The following is a 25,612-nucleotide window of genomic DNA, read 5'->3' as shown; positions in this document are numbered from 1 at the left end:
ACTTTGGATATTATCCCTCCTGCTTTAGCCCCAGAAACTGTAACACTCAGATGCTCGGTGCATTCAAGGAATGAATCCTACCAGGTACCCACTTACAACACTTGGGGGGTGTTTCACAAAGATCCTAAGTCAAACTTAACTCTAAGTTGGACTTAAAATTTATGGAGAATCATTTGTTGACTTGGAATTAAATATATTCAAAAGAGAAAATTCAAGTATTTTAGACTTTTTGTAAATTCCACATCAAGAACATGAAATCTCCTTGATAATAGAAAATATGAACGATTTGAATCAACATTGTATGCCTTTTAAAACAATTTTTACAAAATGTTTTTAACGATGCTAACGGCTTTCCATAAATTTTAAGTCCAACTTAGAGATAAGTTCAACTTAGGATCTTTGTGAAACACCCCCTGGGTTGAGTGTGGCAAATGTAGATTGATATCTTGCCCAAGGACATTATAGTGCTATCGTGGGATACAGAACCGCACCTTGTACAGACCCGTACAGTCTGGAGACACCCCAACACCTCTACCTAGAGTAATCGATTATATATGTAATTTAAAAAGCTGCTTAGGAAACATGTTGAAATCAATAGCATTCACCTTTGACATGGGCGTTGCTTAATTAGTTAGTGTTTCTCATACATTAATTGCGCATTCTACAGCTCTCCCGGTATTATACACACCATATGTTACATAAATCAATACCCTATCAAGGCTAGACTCATATGCATGTGGAAAACACCAAGTAAATTTTGTGAGAATGCTTTGCAAAGTATGGGTTTTCAAATGTTCAATTTTTTTTTTTTTAAAGTTAAAATTCTTTCTTGTAATGTATTGCAATTTAGGATAATCTATCTGTCCACTTGAATTCAAGCTCAAGTTTGAGTGGAAAAATCATTTTTGAGGAAGCTAAATAATTGTAAACAAAGTGCAGAATCATGCATTAACTGGGCGATATGTATCCAGAATACTAAAAAGGATACATTTCTTTGCATTTTGTCTTCAAATAATTTTCATTACACCATTTTTCCTCTCTTAGATTAGCAGTATGGAATAAGGCTAATATTAGGACTGTTATATAATTTTCTTTGACTCTCTTCCTTTTTATCACACGGACCATTGCATGTGTACCATATTTGAAAAATTGAAATGTACACCTTACTCCCTTTCAGCAAAGAAAAAGATCTAAGAAGCAAAAGTTATAGGTCCTATAGACATTTTTACTTTCCCAAATTAGTTTGCTTTATCGGATCAGATCGTTTGAGTTTGGATCTCATGAGATGGGTTGTTGGAGCTCTTCCTCTGCGCCTCGCTCTCAAATTCAATACCTTCGCATCGGACTTGGCCAACCTATGCATGAGTAGAGTTACACGCTTGATAGCTCCATCTAACTAGGCTTCTCCCAAGTGAGAAAGATGATACAATCTTAGTTTGATCAGGTTTACCATCTCCAGGCCTTACTCCATCCACCCCACCTCCATCCCTAACTCCATGGGGGAGGAAACAAACACTCTCTGTGTGCAGTGATGAATTTCTGATGAAGTTTTCATTAAAATTATGGATAGATCCAAATATGACTATGATCGTTGTGTCTACAAAATATAATTGGCTGACCTGTCCTCTCTTGTGCAAGGGATTGGTTAGGTTACGACGTGTTATGACACTTTTGCAATACCTCTGTTATTCTGTCTGCATTTGTCATTCCTCCATTTTGTTTGTGTGTGGATTTTTTCGATTAGTTTTGTTCTGCCTTAATTGTGTCTCAAATGTTGTCTTCCCTTTTTACTCTCCAGTATAAAAAATTACTTTCTTTCATAAAGTGTTTCTTCTTCATTTCAATTCCTCCATCCTTTTCATTTCTCTTTCATTCTTCATCCTTCTCATTTCTCTTCCATTCTCCTTCCCTCAATCATTACTATCTCAGCTTTATCATTCTGTTAATCCCTCATTTATGACTTTAAACCCCCAAAAATGTAATCCAGTTTTATACCAGTCAGTCTTCAATCTTTTCCTCTGCTTCCTCCTCACTTCACCCCTAAGGTCCTTCCAAACTCCAAATAAAGGGAAACCTTGGAAGCAGTTTGCCAATGCTATCACTGACTGTACATTATTGTCTCTCATTAGATCCAACATAATACAAATTTAATGAGCTCATTAAAATCACTTGGTTATTTTAAGGCCATCGTCAAAAGAGCCCCCTCTAGGGCTATACCTCCAACTTGGCCCCATCCATGTTTGTATCAAGATGCTGTACTTTTTAATGACATCCAAGTATAGGCCGATAGTCCATGAGACTGACAGCCCATGAGACCGACATCCCAGTAGACCAAACGGCCATCAGACCGACAGGTCACAAGGCAACCAACAACACTGATGACCCAAGACTGACAGCATATGAGAAATGCCAATGTCGGTCTTATGAACACTAATGTTGGTCTTCTTGGTCTTTAAAAAGTTGGGGTGGGGTGTGCACTGCATCCATCCTCGTGTCCTCTTGAAAATGCATCTTCACATTTATTTGACAAATGACTCCTAATACATTGACGTTATTGAACTACTTGATGACCGAGTTTGAGAAGGTTAGCTTTTATTGGACAGGATATTGTGTGTTCATATAAAAGTAGGATAATTTTTTCTCGACAGGGATTTTTGTGCTGTGATATTGAATTATTCCTAACGAACGATCTAGATCCAGTTTTGCCCTACTTAAATTAGGCTGTCAATATCAAAACATCTTATATACCGTAAGTCGGATTATACTTTCAGATGCACATACCGTACTCGACCAACAGTAACGCATTTTGTATTCTGAATGCATCCGTACGTGTCACTCCATTTCATTAGGCTATCTTATGTAATATTCAAGGCACAAACATCGTGAAGGTGGGAATTCATTAGCTGAAGAGGCCCTTGGTGAAAGTTTGCCTTCCTTTTAAAAGCATCTTCGACTGTCACCATTTTGAAGTCCATATAATCCAGGAGTTATACTAATGTTATACAGTAGGCTTGCGGGTGCACCATGTGAGAGAGAGGGAGGATTGAGGAGTCCTGAAAAGGACTCTTGGTAATCTTTCTAATGTTGTTAGACAGTGGTTGTGTAAAATCTTGGGATACAAGCTTTTTATTCCTCAATAAATAGGGTTTTTGTGTACATGGCGCAAACATGTATCGTTCATGATATGCCTGGTATACTCCAAACGTATTACTGGGGCTTCAGCATGGCATGTAGAGGTGTCGTGGTCAAGTGGATACGTCATAGGACTGTCGATCACAAGGTCCACGGTTCGAGTCCCTCCATGGCACTAATGTCCTTTGGCAAGACATTGATCTACATTTGCCACACTCAACCCAGGTGATGTAAATGGGTACCTGGCAGAAATAAATTCCTTGAAATGCTAGAGCGCCGCGATGGAAGCCATATGCTAAAGCCATAATCTCCCTCTGTGCCTCAGAATAGTTAACTTAGATCGATGGCGCATAATCATAATGCTATAGTATTATTATTAACTAATATGCAGCTCTAGTATCCAAGGAATCAAAACCTACCAGGTAATCATTTACTATACCCGGGTCAAGAGAGGCAAATGTAGATTTATATAGTCTTGGCATAGGAAATCCATGGTGCTGGGTTTATATTTAAACCCTCAAACTCAGGATTGAAAAGTTTCATCATGTCTCCTATTATTTCATTGCTATATATAATTCTTCAGTTTGTTTGTACCAATCATCTCTTAAATCAACTTTCAAGAAGCATCGCTGCTTAGAATTTATGGACTCATGCATGCATGCAGCATCTGTCACCACATGCTGTTTTGCTGGCCCAATTCAAACACACATTTGTGGTGAATTAATATGCAATTCATGCATGCACTGAAGTCCAAAACCGAAAACATGCAGATGTCCACAGATGAAGTCCGACAGACAGATTCCAACGATGGATATTTTGCACACCTCGGTTCTTTTCATACCTGACCTGTTTTACGAATCAATAAAATATGATGTAAACATGGACTGGAAACCAAATTCAGAATGATTTGATTGCAAAATAATGATGTTTTGCTGTGGGGTTTCAGGGGGCTATGAATTAGATTATGTCAATTTGTCCCTCGTCCGTTGTTTTCTTGAACCAGATAGCCCATGTATTAAGCCGATGGGAGAGATGAGATAAATTAGAAATAAACGGTTTAAGTGGGTGGTGCAAATTATGAAAATGTTACAGTGTATGAGTTGCCAGTGAGGTTTTTTTAATCAGAAAACAAAATATCAACCAGCTGTGAGATTTGAGGGGCTTATATAAAAAAATTGTAGAGGTGTTTTTTCCAGGGCTGATAAAAGTATAAAGGTGTTATGAGGTGCCAAGTGAGTGAGTGAGTTTCATAGAAAATGAAATACTAAGCAGGTGCTCGAGAACTGCCTATCAAAGGAACTCGAGGGTTTCGACTGTGTTTTGTGTTTTAGAAAATTGTTGTTTTCTCACTGTGTAATTAGATGTTTCTTAAACGTACATATCTTTGCTTCATCATGCATGAAAATACTTCATTTAAAGTATTTTGGATTTTTCTGTGTATGCAAATTTGTTGAATGTGTTTCAACTTTTGTGGGCTATTTCTCTTAATAACTTAATGTTGTTTCTTTCTGTAGAAGGTTTTGAATATATGTTTTCTTGGTGTTTTCTGTTTGTTTTCATTTGTTGAGATACAAAGTTATATGTTCTTTTTTCCTTCAGCTTTTTTGTTTTTGTAAGGACATACTAAATATTTTATGATCCAGAAATATAAATGTGATCAAGTTAATTTTTGTTTAAAGCACATTGTTATAGAATACTTTACAATTCAGACATGAAAATTAATTTACATTTTTCTAATCATGACTTTGATTGTTCCAATAAAAATTGTGTCATTTTGAAAGGGGATCAGTATGCAGTCACTTGATATATGATGATTATGATATGATGAAAATATAATAATTGCTATATGCACTCAGAAATAAGTATTAATCACTTACAAATAAAATGTAACAGATAGATTCCGACTCAAGACTTCACAATATTTATAGTAATTGAAAGATGCCCTACCCATGCACATGAAAATTGCTAGATAACCAATCACCATTATGTCGAAAGCATTCCAAGAGGAGGTTAAATTGTGATTAACAATTAGAAAAAGAAAGAGAATAAGTGTCTTTCACAGTTCCATAGGCTTTATTGTAATGCCTAGGTCACAAATGCTACGAACTGCTACGAACGATTTTCAGACAATGGAAATTCGGGAAGACAATGGAAAAGCAGGGAGATTTGTACAAAATTATCGTTCGTACGAACCTTTGTGATCGTAGCATAAGATACAGAGATGATTTTACTGCAGGTAATTTCTGATAGCAATTTTAAATTTATTAATTTCTAAATTTTCTTTTGATTTTCTTCAGGAATTGGTGGGAGGGACAGCTGAAAAGCGCAACTGGCGCGGCATCATCATATCTCTCCTGGTCATTCTCCTCATCTGCGCGTTGATCGTAGTGGCTATCATCATTGCAAGCCCGGGTAAGACCTCAACCACTCTAACCTGCATTCAAAGGCCATTTTTAAATTAGCTTCATTAGATACAGTCAAACCTGTCTCTAAAGGCCACCCAAAGGAAACAAAAATATGTCCATTGGAGACAGGTGACCTATCTAGAAGGTTCTACAATATGTGTTTCTTTCCAGGGAAAGACATATAGGTAGCCACTACAGACAGGTGGCCTTTAAAGAGAGGTGGCCACTAAGACAGGTTCACTGTATTTTTTATTTATGCTAAAAATTCATTTATCTAGAATCCTGCTGGGTTTAAATTTTTGCAAACCAAATGAAGTATATGATATATATTCAGAATATGGGTATGACCTCCAATATGCTAACCTGTATACAAAGATTACTTACAATAGCTATACTACATTCTTAATATTTATGTTGAAATAAATCATGGTGGAAACATACAATCTGGTTTGCTTAAAATTTTGCAAATGAAGAGCCAGAAGGGATTTTAACTCAAATGATTTTACACTGTGTTCTAGTACCCTTCAGACCCTAGACAGAGGATATATCGTCGGCCTTATGCCAAAAGGGCCTTAACTGCTTTTGGCCATTCCGAGATAATCGCGTTTAAAGGTTTTGGCCTCTCTAATAATCAAAAGTTTGTGGTCGTTTTTTTGCTTTTGAAGCCAATTTCGATAAATGTGTTAAGTTATTAAGTTTAACATGAAATGTGTTAAATTTGTTATAAAATATTCAGAATTGTACATGCTATGTGCAAAAAACATGTTAGGGCCTTTTTGGCATAAGGCTTGAATGTAGCGTATGTTAGCGTATGTTATGCCAGAAGGGCCGTAACCTACTCGGCATTATGCCAAAAGGGGCGTAACCTACGCGGCGTTATGCCAAAAGTGCCTTAACCTGCCGTTATCGTACGCGTAACTATGCGCGCGTACGCGCCCATAGTTAGCGCCCTTTTGGCATAAGGAAATTTTCTTGTTTCGCAACACCTTTGGTTTGCCAGAAAGGCCCTCCTAACGCAAATGGATCATCCTTGTAGGTTAAGGCCCTTTTGGCGTAAGGAAAAAGATGAGATACGCGTTAAGGCCCTTTTGAAATTCATAATTATCTTCATAAATAAATCGAATTTCAACAAGTCAAGCACATCATTTTAAAGAGAATGATGAAATCTACAAGGTGATATTAATAACTCAATAACCCCCAAAATCGGGTTAAGGCCCTTTTGGCATAAGGCCGACGATATTATCTGTCACTTATATTTAATGTATTCTTTGGGTAAAAATAAAGCTGTAACAAGTATAGTTATTGTTCTATTATCTGCGACCTTTATTCCATTTGTTTTAAATATTTATAGCAGCAGCTACTGCTTCATCTGTTTTTTTATAAATAATGTATATCTTAGCAAAGTACATGCAAATTTAAACTCTACAGCTCTCATCCCTATTTAGGGAAGGGATTTCACTGGCTTGATATTCTTTAGGATGGTGTATGGAAACTGTGAACATTACTGCCTTTCTTTATTTTAGAAGCTAACGTGTTGGCCTATCTTTCCAGTTGCATTATTTACATTCATTTATATTTAATGATATCAAATTGTTGGAAACCCAAAAATCATATTACCTCCATCACCCACAGCACAAACTGTAGATATTAATAGCAAATTGTAAATGCCAATATTTGAAAACATTTGTTGTGTGAGATTATATTTCCAGTTGCATTATTAACATTCATTACAATTGTAAAGCAGACAGACTTTATCAGTTACCCAAAACTATTATCTCCCCCTTTAATACACATTTACATATAGTAAAAGGTATAGGGTATACATTTCATCACGTTGTGCAAGGTAATCGATTATATTTAATGTCACTCAAAATCATTGTGCATTGTGAACAATTATCTATCCAATCATTTTATGAGCACTCACTCAGGCTTTTATTTGCAATAAACAAAATTATGAGAAACCCAAAACACATCATCCCCCTCGTACATCATAAGTGAACGGTGTATTGATTATCATATTCTAAATGGAAATTACCTATATCAAAACCAAGTAGCGCACTATGATGTCCTTCCTTGGGGGAAATAACTTTCAAAAGGGCAGAATAAATTAGAAATACGTCGTAAAAAGACTATACACCCTCTCCCCAAGCACAATAGAGTTGAATGCCTGCCATTTAATTTAGGTGATGAGTTTGTAGGCAAGAACAGGTAGATGGAAAAGGTCGATGGAAAAGGTTATTATGCTGTAGGTGGATCTATAGAATATTTCCTGCACCTGCTTATTGAACTCATATGAAATTATCAAATCGATATGAATTTTTGCATTCTAAACAGCTCGTAGGTGGACCTGTACAATATATTTCATGCACTTGCTTTTTAATCTCACAGGAATATTGGCTTGATGTAAATGTTTGCATTTGTAGCAGGTTAAAAAACCTCCTGGCTCCAAACAGACAAAATATATCTTCCATGAATAGTATACAAGAGCAATGATATCATGCATCAATCCATTACAAATTTTCTTTGTAAGCTTGCATCTTGCCATAAAAAGAAATAACTACATTGCTAAATGTCTGAATACTAAATAAAAGAAGTAGAAAATGATTGCATCGATTGGCACTAATCCATTATAGTAGAAACAATTTAGAAAAATGATCATATAATGCTTGATCAAGGATAAATTTATACCAGTGTATGTTATGAGCCATATCTTTATTCCTGTAATAGTTACTGCAAAACGCTTTTGGAAAGTGCTAGTTTATTGATCTTGTAATTCTAAATGTATAAGAAATGAGTATAAAATACATTTTGCTATTTTTCTGATCATTTTCATATTCATGTCAGGTGCTGTCAGGCATTGTAAAGCGCTTAGAGACATTTGTATTAAGCGCTATTTAAAAATTAAATATTATTATTATTAGGTGATACGTAACGAAGTCAACGTATCACCTTTTGATTTCGTCAAGATTTTCTTTTTTTTTTTTATTATTATTCTTCCTCGAATTTGTTCGCAGGATATCTCAAGACTCAATAAAGCCATTGTTATGAATCTTTCACTGATGATAGATCTTAGTCTAACTTAGAACTGCGTGACTTTTCAAAGACTCAAAGTCATCGTGACGTCATCCAGGCGCCATTTTGTAAAAATCAACTTATGATCATATCTTCATAACGGAAAGTAATTTTACATTCATATTTATCAAGATTAAGATCAATATCCGTCGGATCAATATGAGGTCAATAAATGCGCGCAAAAATGCGCGTACGCGTAGGCGCGCGCGTCAATGCGCGCGTAAAATTTTAAATTGCTCAAAATCGTCTTAAATTTTTTTTGCATACGTTTCAGGCCATTATAAGCATTTCATAAAAAATCACGCAAAACACGCATTTTTGCACGTTTTCGTTCGTCACGGCCGAACGAAAAATAATTTCTCCGCAAAAGCTTTTGACCGAATATTCCTCATATTTTTCCGGAAAATTTGATACCATGTTAAGCTCTTTATCACTATTAAAAACGGAATGAGCGTCCGTTCAAGATAACCGTCCGTACGCGCGATTTTTGTAATACATTGCATATATGGGCAAAAACATGCCTATGAAAAGTCCATTGGGATGAATAGGGATTGCCAATTTTTTTTTCATATTTAGATAGAGTATGAGTCGTAGGTAGGATTTCATATCTCATTTGGCCATTAAGTACATCTTAACGTCATCATAATGGCCTTGGAAGTCAAAAATACAAAATTGCATATTATGACGTCATTGTATTTATGAAAAATGTAGTGTATTTCTCTCAATATTCATCGATTCTCTTTGAAATGTCGATATGTTGTAGATAAGGCAATTCTCTACAAGATCACCTTTCACTAAGTTTCATTTTAATGAGGTCATCATAGTACAAAATTCAATTAAAGGCCACATGTCAGAATTTTCGTCATTTGCGTGTTATGTCTATGGAAGGTGAATTTCGTTCACATCATGAATCTACATGGCATTCATCTATGAGCACTATCTATCTTATGTGTGCTCTGTTTTCTCCCAAATTGGGCTATGTTATAGCTGAGACCATGGGCTATAAAAACGGTGCTTTTAGTTTTTTGATCAGATGATGAGATCATATCACAATTTTCAGTTAAATGTTGAAATGATGAATATGTCACGTATGTCCTATTTGTGAAACTTAAACGTTAGCAGTGTCCTCGTATTGAAATTATGTAAGGAAACCCTTTTACTTTCTAGACTTTACTCTCAGACACTATTGAGTGACTGACTGACATCTTTTTTTCTCTGGTAATAAAATACATAAAATGAGCGTTATAGAGAACATGAGCATTCGGCTACATTAATAACCCACTCTGTTCTCATTGTTCATTTCCTATTCAAGACTTGAATAATGACGAACTTCATTCAATATTTGGTAGTAATACTACATATACTTATACTGATATCAATGATTTAAACTATTTATCCGAAAAAGAATATGAGTTTCATTTCAGTAGGTTTCTGAACTGTAAATATTATATTGATGAGGATTTTACGACTGAATTCAGTAACATTAACTATCATTTTAGTATTTTACATTTTAATTCGCGTAGTTTAAACATACATTGTAATGCTTTATCCAATTTCATCTGTACTTATGTATAGAAACTTGGGTTAATGATAGTACGCCACTATTATTCAATGTGTCTGGTCATTCATTTATACATTTTAATCGCCAAGTAGAAAAGAGTAGAGGTGTTGGTCTATTGGTCGCTGACAATTTTGAATATGAAATACGCAATGATATATTTATATTATACCCATCATACAACTATGAATCACTGTTTATTGAAAGCAATTTGCCGAGACATAATAATATTATTGTAGGTGTCATATTTAGGAAACCCCAATCAAATATCAATGATTTCATCCCTGTCTTTGAAAATGTTTTACAAAAAACACATACTGAACATAAACAGGTTTATATAATGGGAGATTTTAACATTGATCCCGTGAAATTTACTGGCAATGCTGTATGTAATTTCTTGAGCGAAATACATTCAAATCTTTGTATTTCTTTAATTGACAAGCCTTCAAGAAAGACTGACGGATCAATATCCCTCTAATCCACATTCCTTATACAGTGACAGTATATATCCATCCGATATTTAAAGATTTTATTTTCAAGCAACTAGTGAATCTCACGTCGACAACTCAAAATGATCGCTAATGTATTCTCACATTTATTTTGACTTTTCATTTACGCCGGGACATCGTGACGTCATACACTATTCATTTTTAATTATTCAGGCATAAGCTCTTATTTATCAATTACATTTTCATTTCTATGAATAAGATAAAAATCGTCAAAATGCGTTCTTCATGATGTAAATTAGAGTCAAAGGTGTAACTGGTTACTGCACAGAGTCAATGGTCATATATTGTCTCAATCTATCTTCCCTAGATCCATAATGATAAAGGGATCGACACAATTTAAACTTGACATATGGATAGATCATTATGGGAGGAGCATTTTATAAAATAATATGATATCGTGTAATGCATTCTTTGTTATGTAAACCAATATCATACGTATCACCTAATTCGTCTAAGTGACGAATTAAAGTCTAGTTATTTATTATTATTGTGAAGAAAAAAAATGCTTGTACATGTATCTAACACTCTTTGCATAATAATCCCCTTGCTGGTAATAATTGAAACAATGACATTCTTATTGGTCAACCATATAACCCTCTTGAGGATCGGGATCAGAATTATATGTTAGGAAAACTCTTGGAAGTGGTTGTATGCCTCAATATTCATGATTTCTGTATAGTCATAACATCTATTTGTCATCTCATGTTCTTTCTTTCTCATATTATTTTCCTCCCTTGTGCTGTCATAATCATGATAATCATGACGCTAATTATGATGCTAATCATGATGATAATCATGATGCTACAAACCCATTGCCTGCCAACTACCTTTCCAAGTAAGTATAACAAGCCTCTAGGCTTTTTCCCATCTTGTATCTAATTTTGGTGATTATTGTGTGCCTGTGTTTCTCCCATGCATTGTGTACTTCATTGCATTGCATGTTATTCATATATATAATCCAGTTTAAAACTGCCTTGCTTGTTCCCTAAATAATCACTAATTTAGTCCAGCGCTATTTCTTAACTCGATCTCTCTTTTTTGAAAATTTTCTATTGCAGTATATATTTCCAAGTTTCATTCATTTGTCTTTATGGTATAAGATTGATGTTAGCACATTCAATTTGCACTTTATTTTATCATGTAACTATAGTGAATAATTAAATGATAAAATACTGATTAAATAAGAGTTGATGACTCGCAATGAAATATACAGCAGTTTGGTAGTTATGTGACGTATTCGCACATCATTCCAAATAGAAAGAGCAAATTGTATAATTAGTGTTGGCCTTTAACAATCCTAAAACACGACCCAATTATTGCAACCTCTGAATAGTAGAACATGTTTACAATGGGAAATCGTTCAGATGATGCTAAAAAGGAAGAGTACGTATTGGAGAGGAATATGATTTCCAACGTAACCAAATTGTCCAGAGAAGCATTTTATAAGTCTATGTCAGAATAAGTAAGGAATATTCTGATTGAAAGCTTGCAAAATGAGATTTTGATAAGTTTATTTTTTATTCAGAATAGCTACAATTAGAAGGCATACATATTTAGGTTCAATATTGTTTGATGTATAGTACAGGTTAGGATTCTCTCTCTCTCCCTCTCTCTCTCACTCTCCTCCTCTCTCTCTCTCTTTCCTTCCTCCTCTCTCTCTCTTTCGCTCTCTCTCTCTCTTTTTCTCTCTCTCTCTATCTCTCTTTCTAACCTTTCCTCTATTTTTAGTATTGGGAATTAAAGTTCCTATTATTTATAACATGTTAATGTTACCGTTTTAACCACATTTAGAGTTCACAAGCTCATTTACAAATATGGCAAAGACAAAATTTTGTGAAAAGTGAACTTTGCATCATGCAGCACTCTCTCTCTCTCTCTCTCTCTCTCTCTTCCAAAATATTATGATTATCCTCTTAAATCTCTGATCTGACTTGCTTCCGTAGATATAATGGCAAAATATACTTCATGTTGTGCACTTAATTATTATACACCATATAAATACACTCCCAACTTAAAATTGATTATATAAGTGCACTTGCTGTGAATATTCGCCTCGGCTAATGCCAATCAATTATGCAAATAGATTCAGGTTTGGTCATGCAACAGAAATTGATTATTTTCCCCACCGATAACGCTCTCCAAATTAGTTTCCCAACCTGGAATCCATTACTGGGATTATATTTGTATGCAATATGATGGATCCCTGGCTAGAGTGTGTTTCATGATGAATGTTATAGTACGTGAGACCGGATTGGTTGGTTTAGGGATGACCGAGGCTATGATAATCGGTGTTTAAAGGTTAGGCTAGCATACTAACCACTGCTTATTTTAGGTTCCATTATTTTATGGAAGATGTTTGTTACTGGGAAGCGAGTAACGTATCCTTTATGAAATATAAGATCCATTCAAAACTGAGTGCAAGAATCCTAAATCCAGTAATATTATCATGCGTGGAGTTTCAGTAATATAGTAAGACGAAACAAGCAGACAATCTATAGATTGCACTTATTTAGAAATTCGTATCGGCTGTGAGAAATTTTTGATGTGTCCTTTTTTTCTTTCAGTTTCATTGTTTTCAACATTTTAAAAATTATATCAATTAATTAATAATTGCTGTCTTACTTTTTAACCTGTGAGCATTTTTTTTCTTCAGCACCTAGTATTTTTGATACAGTTTCAATGTTTTCACCAGTTTTCCCCTCAGTCAAGTTGTAATTGCTGTGATTATTATTTATTTATGATATTTGTGATTTTGCACCTAGATGTGGTTCAACATTTTGCAGATTTAGCTTTCTTCCAAATCACACTTTCTTTTTCTTTTTCTTAGTTTGATGTGGTTTTTTTCTCCCTATCTATTTTACCATATGAATTCTTATATTTTGTTTTGTTGTTTACATTTGTATTTTATACATGTATATGAGTTTGTAAAAGTACATTTGAGTAGATTCAATTGTCATTGTTATCAAATTCAATAAAATATGGTGAATTTACATTACAAATTCGAGAAAAAATGTGGATATCACTAGAATATGTTATCTTTTTATTAAACACTAATAATATCAATGTAAAGCTACATGAAACAGAAAGACTTGTAGCTTTTGAGGAATAATTTTTGAGTTCTACCAACTTGATTTCAATTAACTAAAGAGCTCCCAGTTTCAAAATAATGTCTTTGAAAAATTGGCAGTTTATGTCAGCACTTTGCTATAGTCTTAATAATCCAGGAACGAAAGAAAATTGTGAAAATAGTGGCGAGGGTTTGAAATGGGGTGTCCCCACATTTGCTCTGAGATATATTTTGGTAAAAATACAAGATATAAGTGTTAGGATTTTTATTCACTTTTAAGTTTGGTTTAGGGTACGAACAAGAGTTAAAGTTAGAAATACAGTTAGAGTAGGAAATTGATCATAGAGCAATTGTTTGTCAGATAATATGTTTTATACTGAGAGCTGATTGCCATGGTGGAAATATAACAAGAAATGTATTTTTAGTGACAGAAGTTACATTTTTTTTACACTATTGTTTTGGAATTTGCCCTTTCAGGTACAGAACTCAAAATATATACAAGGTATACATTTGAGGATATTTTCGACCCTCAGTATCAGCCATCGTACTTCGATGCCGTGTGGCTGACAGGTGAGTACAAACCATAAGATTAAGGGTTCATTTTAACCCCTACAACATCATCAAGGTTAAAAACATGTACGTGTAACTGTACATCTCAAAAATTTCAATTTTTAATAACAAGTTTCAGTCATATCTTCTTTTGCGTAATGTGTATGGATATTAAATTATTCCTTGATAGTTGTAAATTCACACTTCATGAACCCATTTTCATTTTTATTTTCAAGAAGAAAAACAAATTTTTCATTATTTTCTTTTTTGTTCTTTTATATCCTGAGAACGTACATAATACAATTGTGGCATGTGAACTCTGTACAACACTGTAAGGGTTAAGAAAACTACTTTATTGGTCTTTAAAGCCCCTCTAAAGTGTTGGGAGCCACAAATTCGCCAAAAATTTGATTGCAAAATTTCACTTAAATTGTATGATAATGTAAAAGAAGATGTAATTTAAGACACCCTACTTCAAAGATCCCCCCCCCCAAAGTTCCCCCCCCCCCCCAAAGAAAGTTTGGAGACTAATCTTGATAAAAGAATACATAATTTGAGTTTTCTGCTGTAAGCACAAAAAAAAAAAAATTCCATCAATAATCGACTTAAAAAACATTTGTTTTGAAAATCCTTGCACAAATGTATCTAATAAGTGACATCCTCTTTCACATTTTGATACAATTTAAGTGAAATTTTCCCATCAAATTTTTAGGACCGCCCAACACTTTAGAGGGGCTTTAATTTCATTTTGTTTTGCACATAACCCTCAAAGTATGCATTACCCTTAATTTGATGGGCTGGACTCATTGATGTTATATATGAGCTGCCGACGGCCTCTGCTAGCTAGGTGGCATATATTACTCCGTCAATCGATGAATAATAGATCATGTTGTTCATATTTCATAGAATTTGTGACGGAGCTGTATTTCATCTCTCTCCTCTCTCTTGTTTTGTTTTGTTTCCTTTTTTAGAGGATGAATATGTCCTGCGGAATTCCACCAACAATATTGTGGCTGTTGATATCGCTGCCAATGAATCGACGCTGCTCATTAGCAATAGGACAATGGTAAGGTTCAAAACCTAGAGTTTGAAATTGGAACAAGGAGTTGCCTTGAGCAGAGCACGAAAGGTGCTGTTCGTAAAACCAATTTGTCGCTACGCAACCAATGACCTAATTTGATTATCTTTCTCTCAATAATATATGCTAATATAATGCCGTAGGCTAAACCTGAAGTAAATTGGTCGTTGTGTAGGTGTAATTAGTTTTGGACGTGCCTTTTTTCTTCTTATTATTTTTTCCTTTTTTTGTTTAATACTTGAAAGGAATTCTTAAATTTCTTCCTCTCCTGATGAAATGAAAAATATTAACTAAAGCATCTGCACGCTGTATGCTGTTAGATATAAGCAATGCAGAGAATATGAATATGACCTATATTTGTTGATCTATATAATAAGTACAATTATGTACGGACATTTGTTTACATCATTAACTTAACACATAAATTATCACATGATATAAATGAATTAGAACAAGCTATGACCATTTTTGTTCCAAGAATAACCAAATCATCTCGAGCCTTTCATAAATGAGTAAAAGCTGGGTCAGTTGATCGATATGTTGAACGTGGTTCCACTTAATTATCCAATAGGTTAGAGTTGGTACATACACATATATTTTCTTGCTCTCATCTGGTCAAGTGTTGGGGCGGGGCTACGTACACTCTAGATCTAACTCTTTCCTGTAAGATTTAGATATACATCATAAGATAGTTATCTGACACATATTCTGGTGACATTTACTTATATAGGGCTTTATTTTTACTAAGATATATAGAGTTTTTTTAGGGTTTTTTTGTTTTTATGTTAGGCTTAAGATGAAGGGCTAGGTGCGTGTTTCATCCAGAGTTGAAGCTAGGAATTTATTAGGTGTAAGGAATCGACTGTGGAACAGTTGTCTTACATAACAAAAATAGGATATTTACCAGGTCACAGGTTCATTGTTCTCTTACTTGTTTTTTGTTTTGCAGGATGATGAAGCGATCGTAAGAGTATGGGTACATCCAAACAAAGAATATATCCTGCTCTCGTCAGATGAGAAACCGATCTTCCGTTCTAGCTTTGAAGCAGTCTACAAGATCTATGATGTCGCAAAGAAGTAAGTGGATAATCTTCTTTTACTTGTATCTGTTATCCTTATATGATTTATAATTGTATGGCCTTATTCGCCCAGGAGCCATTTGTGGCAATAAGATAAAATATATTTAAAAGCAAAAATTCAAGTATTTTAGACTTTTCATAAATTCAACATGAAACCTCCTTAATAATTGAAAATATGAATGATTTGAATCAACATTTTATGCCTCTTAAAATAACTTTTACAAAATATGTTCAAAGATGATAACAGCTTTCCATAATTCTTAAGTCCAACTTAGAGATAGGTTCAACTTAGGATCTTTGTGAAACACCCCCCAGTACGAATACTGCACTTTCTGAGGGCCGGCCTGCGATGAGTATTACTCCAGCATTGTGTACTACTTATTTAATACACCTGCGTCAAGAAAGACAAATGTTAATATACCGGTATCTAAATTACCTCGTTCAAGGATGAATTCACAGGACAAAGATCGAATAAAAAAAAATTGTATTAGAGTTAAGAGCCTTCACCAGTCCTTGGCTTGTCATTAAGCAAGGCATTTTTCTACAATACTTCTCTCGACCCAGGTGATTAAATGGCTACCCGGCAGGATACAAAAGTCATGATTGTAGTTTACTCAAACCTACTTTAGTGACCACTTGTCTACAAAGACCACCTTTTTTTTTTGGTTTCCCTTGAAAATGGTTTCTCATTGAAACATGCACTAAAGGAACCTGTCTACAAAGACCACTTTTTTTCTTTCCTTGGGCAGTCGCTATAGACAGGTTGACGGTATATATTGGTAAAGCACTTAGAGACGTCATATATTTATTAAGCATTATATAAACCCAGGATATTGATATGATTCCTTGTTTCATTTTTAACTTTCTCATCCAGATCTGTGATCAAGACATTACTTCCACCGAATGTGACTGACGGAGCAGTAGTCCCTCTCAGATATGCAGCTTGGGTTCCTAATAGTGCTGGACTGGTAAGAATTTTTTTTTGAAGCTGACAAGAATATTGATCAAATCGTAGGACTTTTTTCTTGTTTATTTGGCATCTCCTGTGCATATATATTTTCACTTGAATTTTGATTTAATCACCACATTTATTGATTTATTTTAAGTTGATCTTTGTATAGTTTTAACGTTCTTTAGATTCAACCTTTTCTACTACAACCTAACTTCATAACATTTATTTGTACATACTGTGTTTAACCCTTCACTAGCTTCTGTCAACCAAAGCAACGACCAGGCGGTGCATTGCCACAGTCGATGTTTTTTGTCAACCATACTGTGTGCATGTACATGTAGATTCTGATATACCCCAAACAATGTGGCGATCCAGAGTAACGATCCTTGACAAAGAAATATTTAAATGAGGAATGTCATCAAATATTTGGTGCTCAGAAGACCGTAAACATAGACAAAAGATGTTTTTAATTTTTGTTTGATTCCATTGTTTTTAAAGGTATTTGTTTACAAGAACAACCTGTACTACCAGAATGCAGTCAACAACGATCCAGTTGCCGTTACCACCGATGGAGTGGAAGAGGAAATATTTAACGGTGTGCCAGATTGGGTATATGAAGGTAAGCTCCCCTGTATGACATAATGGAATATCCCTTTGATATATATAGATAATGGGAAAGTAGGATCGCTCCATTATTATCAAGGGATGCATTTTAATGTTACTACTGATGGAACAGAAAAAGAAATGTTTAGAAATAATGGTGTGCTATGTTAAGCTCCCCTGTATGACAATAATGGAAATTTCATGTGCTACACAGGTAATATCAATATCAAGATTGCTTCATTGTTATTTAGGGGTGCACTTTGCTGTTAGCTAGAGAGCAATAGAAACAGTGCTTCAGTTATATTTCCACTGTGTCAAACAGTAAAAGATTTTCAGATGTATTTTACATTATTCAAGTACCGGTAGTACTCTGCATAACAAGAGTAATCAAATAATAATTTGATTTGAAGATCAGTCAATTTTTTATGAATCCTGAAATAACTGTTTAAAATCATTGTTCAATGCAGTGGCTTTTATTAATTTAATATCATATTTTGATGATTCATTGATATTAATCTTTTCCTTTTGCTATTAAAGTCTGCCTAAAAAATTATTATCATTTGGAGGTTGCTTGGAGATGGATGGTGAATTTGTTCTCTTTTCTCATCTCATCCTCTTTTTCTCTCCATCTGTCTCTCTTTCTTTGTGGCATTGTCAGAGGAGATCCTGGGTGTTGATAGCGCCATGTACTGGAACAAAGATGGATCAAGATTAGTCTTTGGTCAGTTCAACGATTCACTGGTCCCTAAATCATGGTATCCCTGCTATGAGAACAAGGTTTACAGTGAGGTGAGATATTACATTTATTGTGTGGTTGTTTTATAGTTTTTATTATTGTGGTTCACTTTAGAAGTGTTGGTAGTTTAAATAGGAACAGCAGTAGAAGTGTAGTCGGGATCATAAATAGATATTGTAGGTTGTAAATTGCAGTCTGTGGACAAGGGTTACATTTCTTTGTAAATGAACTAGAATATTGATACCCGTGTATATTAAATGTCAATGAATTTATGACAAATATGTTATTATGCTGACAAATGGTGTCAGCTGAATTTAATACACTGACTTGCTTGAGATCACTACAAAGTTCATATTTGATAGCTAGCACTAACCATAGCATATGGAGTGAGGTAGTTGTGACACTCACATATATAATGTGTATGCGAGTACAGTCATAGATTTATTCATCGAGCTCCAAACAGTTCCCTCCCATGTACAATCTCTATGGAAGGGAACTAGTTGGAGCCCCCTGAAATGACTAACTAATCTAAAGCAACTTCCACTGTCGCAACTTTTTCTTCTTCTAAATCAACTAGATGTACATGCAATTATATCACTGACATGGCACTACCCATTGCTAATTTTTAAGTGTGTTGTCTCTTTTCTTGTCTTCAGCTTAAATTCATCAACTACCCCAAGCCTGGCTTCCCCAATCCTACCATCAAGCTGTATGTCATGTCAGTTGAGGATGTTCCAAACCTGGTCCGACTCCAGCCTCCTCAACAGTTCCAGGACCAGTAAGTACAAGAACCAGACCTATATCTACATGTGCGTGTACATGTAGATAGGTCTGCTTGTAGTTATATGTTATTCATGTACATTTAATTAAGAAGCGTAATAAATGTGAATAGATTTGGCAGATTTATTAATAGGATTTGTTGACAAACATTGACTCATATAATTGAAATATACTTTCTCGATCAAGGCCAAAAATGAGTTTTCTATTCCATTTTTCATGATTTTAGCTATCTCTAATCTTCATTAAGAGAATTATTGTCGGTCATAATTACAGACTGGAGAGTAGATCACTTATTATCCTAACTCAGGAGAGGACAAAACTCACAGTTTTTATTACAAATTTGCATGTCATTTCTATCAATCTGTCTACTAAGAGTCAAGTGCATGAACTCATCTACAACAGACAAACAATTACTGTATAATAATAATAATAATAATAATAATGATAGTGGGTTCTTGCATAGCGCTCATGTCTGTCAGACTTGACACTCCTGGCGCTCCCGTTAATAAAAGTTCCTGTATGAGTGATTTCACTTGGAATATAAATGTATGATAGTGATTTAAAATATTGAATGAAAACAGGTATATTACTGTTATCGTTATCGCATTTTATTTTTTCTAGGGAATACTACTACAGAAGTGTGGTGTGGAAGGATAGCTACCAAGTAGCCGTCACGTGGTGGAACAGACCGCAGAATGTTTCCGTGACAACCATCTGCCAGGTGGACACTGGGATATGTGACCTCAACTACGAGCAGGAAACGCCCAATGGCTGGATAGTACAGGTCAGAGATCAAAGTTGATATTACATGTATATACAAATGATGTATGCGAATGAGGTCATTATATGATCTATCAGCATTCGAATTGAGGCTGTATGCATCTATCGTATGAAGTCGCCAGACTGAGTATGATAGGTGCATAAACAGCCTGAAAAAGAGTGGATAGATCCTGTAATGAATGACTAAAACATGTATTATTTGTTTTAAAGAAACTCCTTGGTCCTTCTTATTTGATTTTATAAAGATTCTATTATTATAACTGGCAAATAAACCCCTAGTTTTTAAATAAGGCTTGGTTTAGAGGGCACACCGAGTTAAACCTACATGTAATTACCTCTACTAATTATGTGATATATGCATTATACAAGAACTGAATATTACAGTAGCAACACCGACATGGCAATATCGGACACACATGAAGGGAGATGTAGAAATTATCTTTTGTTCATACATGTATGTTTATATTGTACGTACAGAACGAAATAATCACTTAGCAGAATGTGTCACAAAATAAACATTGGAAAGCTAGCAAACATGGAACAATTAAGTGTGAACTTGAAATCTTATTGTTTGATTCTTTTCTCTCCAACAGAGAGGAGATATTATTTTTGCGGAAGATGGTCTTTCATATTTCACTATCCTACCAGAGAAGGAGGGGCCTAAAGGAAGCTTCTATCACATAGCTCGAGTTACTGCAGAGGTAGGTATTAAGGGTCAAAGTTCAAAGTTCAAGGGTCATTTATTTTATCATGTCATTCTTCTCTCTGCCAAGATCGATATTCAATCAATTCAATTAAATCAGATCAAGCCTAGATTAGGCCATCGTTCACATTAAACTATAGTGGTCCCTGCATTAAAGGTAAAGACCAGTATTGGAAATGCCCCAATTTCAAAAAATGAAATGGAAGCTCTCATTACCAATCATGTGAAAGAATATGTTTTTGACTAATACATGATGATAACAAATTGCCGGGAAACCGCCTACTAATTCATATATTTGGTAAATTTGTTTCTCTCATGGTCTGTGAGAGATATAGGGTAGTCCCATATACATCTTTCTGTGTATAGTGCTTGTAACTTTACGAAGAATGGGCCAAATTTCTTATCATTTTGATGATTCCAGAACCTTGCAGATGCTAGATGCTAGATGATCAACCTTTTCTGATCGATTCCACAATGTTTCTTTCACAATGCAATCGCATGACCATAACTGGTCTTTACCTTTAATCATTTGCGAATGACATAATCCAATATTCAGTGGGTAGATTGTACCTTTTAGTAGTTGGGAGGGGGGTAGGGCAAGGGGAATAATATACATGAACTTGGGTACAATCTTTATTTACGCTTGTGTCTAGCGTTCAGACAGGGGTCTATCAAGTACAAGCTATGCTTTTTTTAATTGAATTCTCCACTTTGGGTTTCCTTCACTATACTTAATTTACTTACGGTACATACTTAAAAAGTATTTTTTTCAAAATACACCACACTTCATGATCAAATTTAAAGACTTTGAAGACCCTCTCTTTTCTTTTTCACTTTTAACAATTGTGTCATTTTGTTTGAGACTTGTCTTGCGAGCACTGTATATTTTTTAGTTTGAATGGATGACTGATGAATTTCATTTCATTTTCATTTCTTTTTTTACAGAGTGGCCAGCAGGGTCTGGTGACCTTCTTGACGCGAGGGATCTGGGAGGTAACAGAGATCGTAGGCTTCAATCACGAGAGGAGTCTACTCTTCTACCTGAGTACCGAGCATGGAGCTATCAACAGAACACTGTACAGGTGAGACTCTTCAATGTAATGAAGATAGAATAGAATAGAATAGTATTGGTATTTATTCAAAGAATTCCACAAAAGGTTGAATCTAATAATAATATTATAATATGAAGGGGAGAAAGAGAGAGAGAGTGAGAGAGAAAGAGAGAGAGAGAGAGAGGAGAGAGAGAGAGGAGAGAGAGAGAGAGAGAGAGGGGGACTAGACTGAAAGGAGAGAATGAGAAGTAAGGATATTGATGCAGAAGTATGGCAATCTAGAGGAAGAGATTATAATTACATAATAAATGAGAAGATCGATTTGATTAACTAAATAATCATCTGTTAGTACATTCTAAAATTACTGTAAAATGTGAATAATTGTAGTAAGCGGAGGTAAAGAGTAGGGAAATTGAGGAGAATTGAGTGAAGGGGACAAAAGGAGTAACAGCTGTTAGGGAAACAGATGAAGAAAGATCGATAGAGAGAGAGAGAGAGGGGGGGGGGAGGGAGAGGAAGAAGAAGAAGATGAATTAAAAAAAATACATGATAATAAGATACATAAATACACTGATATTATATTGTGAGAGCAAATATGGGGAATATAATTTACGGTAAATTGTAAAATATGGGACTAGCTATTATGGATGACCACAGGGATTAAACTCCGTTTATCTATCTCCCTCTATAGTCTAAACTTTGAGACGAAGGAGAAGACTTGCATCACATGTGATATGGTGGAAGGCTGCTCGTACTACAGCGCAAACTTCAACGATAAGTCCACGCGATACATCCTCCAGTGTCACGGCCCCGACGTACCTCAGACCTTCCTCAATTCCATCGACTCGGTCAACTATACAGTCTTAGTAGATAATTCCGGTGTTAAGGAAGCACTGGCTGAGAAGGTGAGTTTGTGGGCATGTTAGATTCGATTTGAAAGAAGACAGAAGGTACTTGTCTACACCTCCTTAGAAATAGTAAATGTTTGTAGGTTATTTGATTGTCATTTTAAAAAGGATCCTATACAATCTATGATTTCTTTCGCAAAACACAAACATCATGATACATGTGTATACATCTTTTAAAACAAAGATTAAATGACGAGATAATTACCTGTTTGTCCATTTATTTTGTAACTTATTCTTTGGAGTAGTTGAGAAGATAGGACTGTGTAAAACAAAATCTTAACATTGCTTCATTGAGGACATTTCCATTTCTGGGATCTCATTAGTACATTGTATTAGACCAAGTTTAGCTCATTTCACTAATTCTGTACGTAACAACTGAGTTTGTATTCAGCATTTGTTTGATTTCAGTTGTTTGATTTTGGCTTCCTCTTTGTTCTAGCATTTAATGACTCAGTCACACTTTTGCATGTTTTGCTTGCGTATTGCTGCATACTTATTTATGGCAATCCGTTTTAACATTTATTCCTTCTATCTTGATATCAAGCAATGAATTCTTGAAAAAAGATTTTCTGTTGTAAAGCAATGGTAATTCTTGATATCAAGAATTCCATATTTGATATCAAGAAATAGGAATAAATCTTGAAACAGCTAGGCATACATACGCAGCAATACGCGAGCCAAATACGCAAAGGTCTGACTGAGGCATTAGACAGAGTGCAAAAACAAACAAATCAAAATATCTATTAAACCATCCCGTCTAAAAGATATATCACTGTCTTACAAGACATATTTTCAAATAGCATTCTTGGTGTTCTGCAAGGCCAACCACATTTGTATAATTTTATAATTATTCTGTTTGATGTAGGATTACGTGGTAAAGACATTCCACACTGTGAAGTCCGCGGATGGTAATTATGACATCCAGATTGAGCTTCTCATACCCCGGGCGCTTGATATCGCACGCAGGCATCCATTACTGGTCGACGTCTATGGAGGACCTGGCTCTCAACAGGTAGGATTATAATGCCATTGTGTTTGCTGCCCTCTTGAGGCATAACTATGTTTAACCATTGATGGTCGGCATGGTTACCCATTCATTGCCGCAGCCGCAGCTTATGCAAGAGTCATACCTCAAAACATGGTCGGGTAACCATACAGCTATTGTGGTTGAAGGGTTGAAATGATGTCAGCGGTGGGATATGAAAACAAGAGTTGAATAAGAGAAAGATCTGAAACCGATAGGCCACCAGGGGGTGTTTCACAAAGATTCTAAGTCGAACTTAACTCTAAGTTGAACTTAAATATCATGGAGAGCCATTTGTAGCCTTGTAATGATATACATTCAAAATCATCATTCAAGAATTTTAGACTTTTCATAAATTCCACATCAAGAACACGAAATCTCCCACGATAATAGAAAATATGAATGATGTGAATTAACATTTTATGAATTTTAAATAACTTTTACAAAATATTTTCAAAGATGCGAACGGCTTTCCCCGTAATTGTTAAGTCCAACTTAGAGATAAGTTCAACTTAGGATCTTTGTGAAACATCTCCCAGGAATCTTTGGAGCCATTTTTTGCAGTGAGCCTACTTTGAAGAAAAATAAATCATTCACATTTTTTGAATTTTCGCCTGTATAAGTCACACAGGATATTAGGTTTAACGTTGTATCCCCCTCCCCCTCTCTTTATTAATGTCTTCTTCATAATCATTTGCATAAATTGAATAAGCCATCTATGTCAATAAAGAAAGCCATTTTAAACGTATACTAAAGAGTTTCTCTAAATTTCAAGGATGTAAGCCTGTCTTGCAATTTTTCTGCACGCTTTGTTTCTTAATAGCTCTATAAAGATTCTTAAATTTTAGATTTGACCGTTATTAGCATTTTTGTGACCATGCAGACCTCACCTTCTACATGCAAATGGAGTTTAATTGAAACCTGGGCAAACGGATGAATCCTCTAGATCCCATTTCACAAAGCCTTTTTTCAATGACAACTGACAAAAATCAGTAACAAATCTGTTGACAACCAATCAGAAGCAAGGATTTCACTAGCTTATAACAGAAACTGTCATTTGTCACCGTTGACAAGTTTTGTGAAATGACCCCCTGGTGTCTTCTCTCTTCTGATGATATGTAAATTTTCAGCAAAAGTTGATCTAAAACATTCGTGATTACTTTCCTTCTTTTCTGCAGGTGGACACCAAATACCACCAGGGGTGGTACTCATATCTGAGCAGCAAGCATCATGTGATCATCGCTCGTATCGACGGGCGTGGATCGGGATACAAGGGTCAGAAAATGCTTTATGAGATCAACAAGAGATTGGGAACGGTGGAGATTGAAGATCAAATCACAGCAACAGAGTAAGTCGGCTTTATTAATTCAGAATGATAGTTGACTGTGGATCACAAGGTCTGTGGTTCATGTCCCGCCTCGGCACTAACGTCCTTAGGCAAGACATTGATCTACATATGCCACTCTCCACCCAGGTGTTAAATGGATACCCATTAGGATGCAAAAGTTAATGTGGTTAGATGAGCAAGTGTGCACTTGTAAAAATGATGCTTGGCTGGAATGTTCCCCAGGGAGTGAAGAATGTGCATACATTGTATGTGTGTTAGCCTGAATCCGATGACCGGG

The 25,612-nt window shown here is 35.2% G+C and overlaps 1 protein-coding gene across 4 annotated transcripts in view; it reads left to right on the top strand.

The window, feature by feature from the left end:
- The window catches only part of LOC590183 (inactive dipeptidyl peptidase 10), a 35,739-nt gene that overhangs the window by 5,923 nt on the left and 4,204 nt on the right, over positions 1-25,612 (top strand). For 2 of the 4 annotated variants that reach the window (XM_030974147.1, XM_030974145.1), the window contains exons 2-15: positions 5,430-5,544; positions 14,221-14,313; positions 15,264-15,358; positions 16,320-16,447; positions 17,324-17,417; positions 17,900-18,020; positions 18,663-18,793; positions 19,397-19,518; positions 20,142-20,304; positions 20,894-21,001; positions 21,949-22,085; positions 22,747-22,960; positions 23,829-23,975; positions 25,166-25,335. In XM_030974147.1, coding sequence (XP_030830007.1) covers positions 5,430-5,544; positions 14,221-14,313; positions 15,264-15,358; positions 16,320-16,447; positions 17,324-17,417; positions 17,900-18,020; positions 18,663-18,793; positions 19,397-19,518; positions 20,142-20,304; positions 20,894-21,001; positions 21,949-22,085; positions 22,747-22,960; positions 23,829-23,975; positions 25,166-25,335 — 1,838 coding nt within the window. Of the gene's footprint in view, positions 1-5,429; positions 5,545-11,459; positions 11,512-14,220; positions 14,314-15,263; positions 15,359-16,319; positions 16,448-17,323; positions 17,418-17,899; positions 18,021-18,662; positions 18,794-19,396; positions 19,519-20,141; positions 20,305-20,893; positions 21,002-21,948; positions 22,086-22,746; positions 22,961-23,828; positions 23,976-25,165; positions 25,336-25,612 lie in introns of those variants that run through there. The other 2 variants (XM_030974146.1, XM_030974148.1) reach the window with 2 other exon arrangements.

This window comes from Strongylocentrotus purpuratus, unplaced genomic scaffold (genome assembly GCF_000002235.5).
Source record: "Strongylocentrotus purpuratus isolate Spur 01 unplaced genomic scaffold, Spur_5.0 spur5_scaffold_7, whole genome shotgun sequence".
NCBI lineage: Eukaryota > Metazoa > Echinodermata > Echinoidea > Camarodonta > Strongylocentrotidae > Strongylocentrotus > Strongylocentrotus purpuratus.
This window is presented reverse-complemented; position numbering and strand designations above follow the sequence as displayed.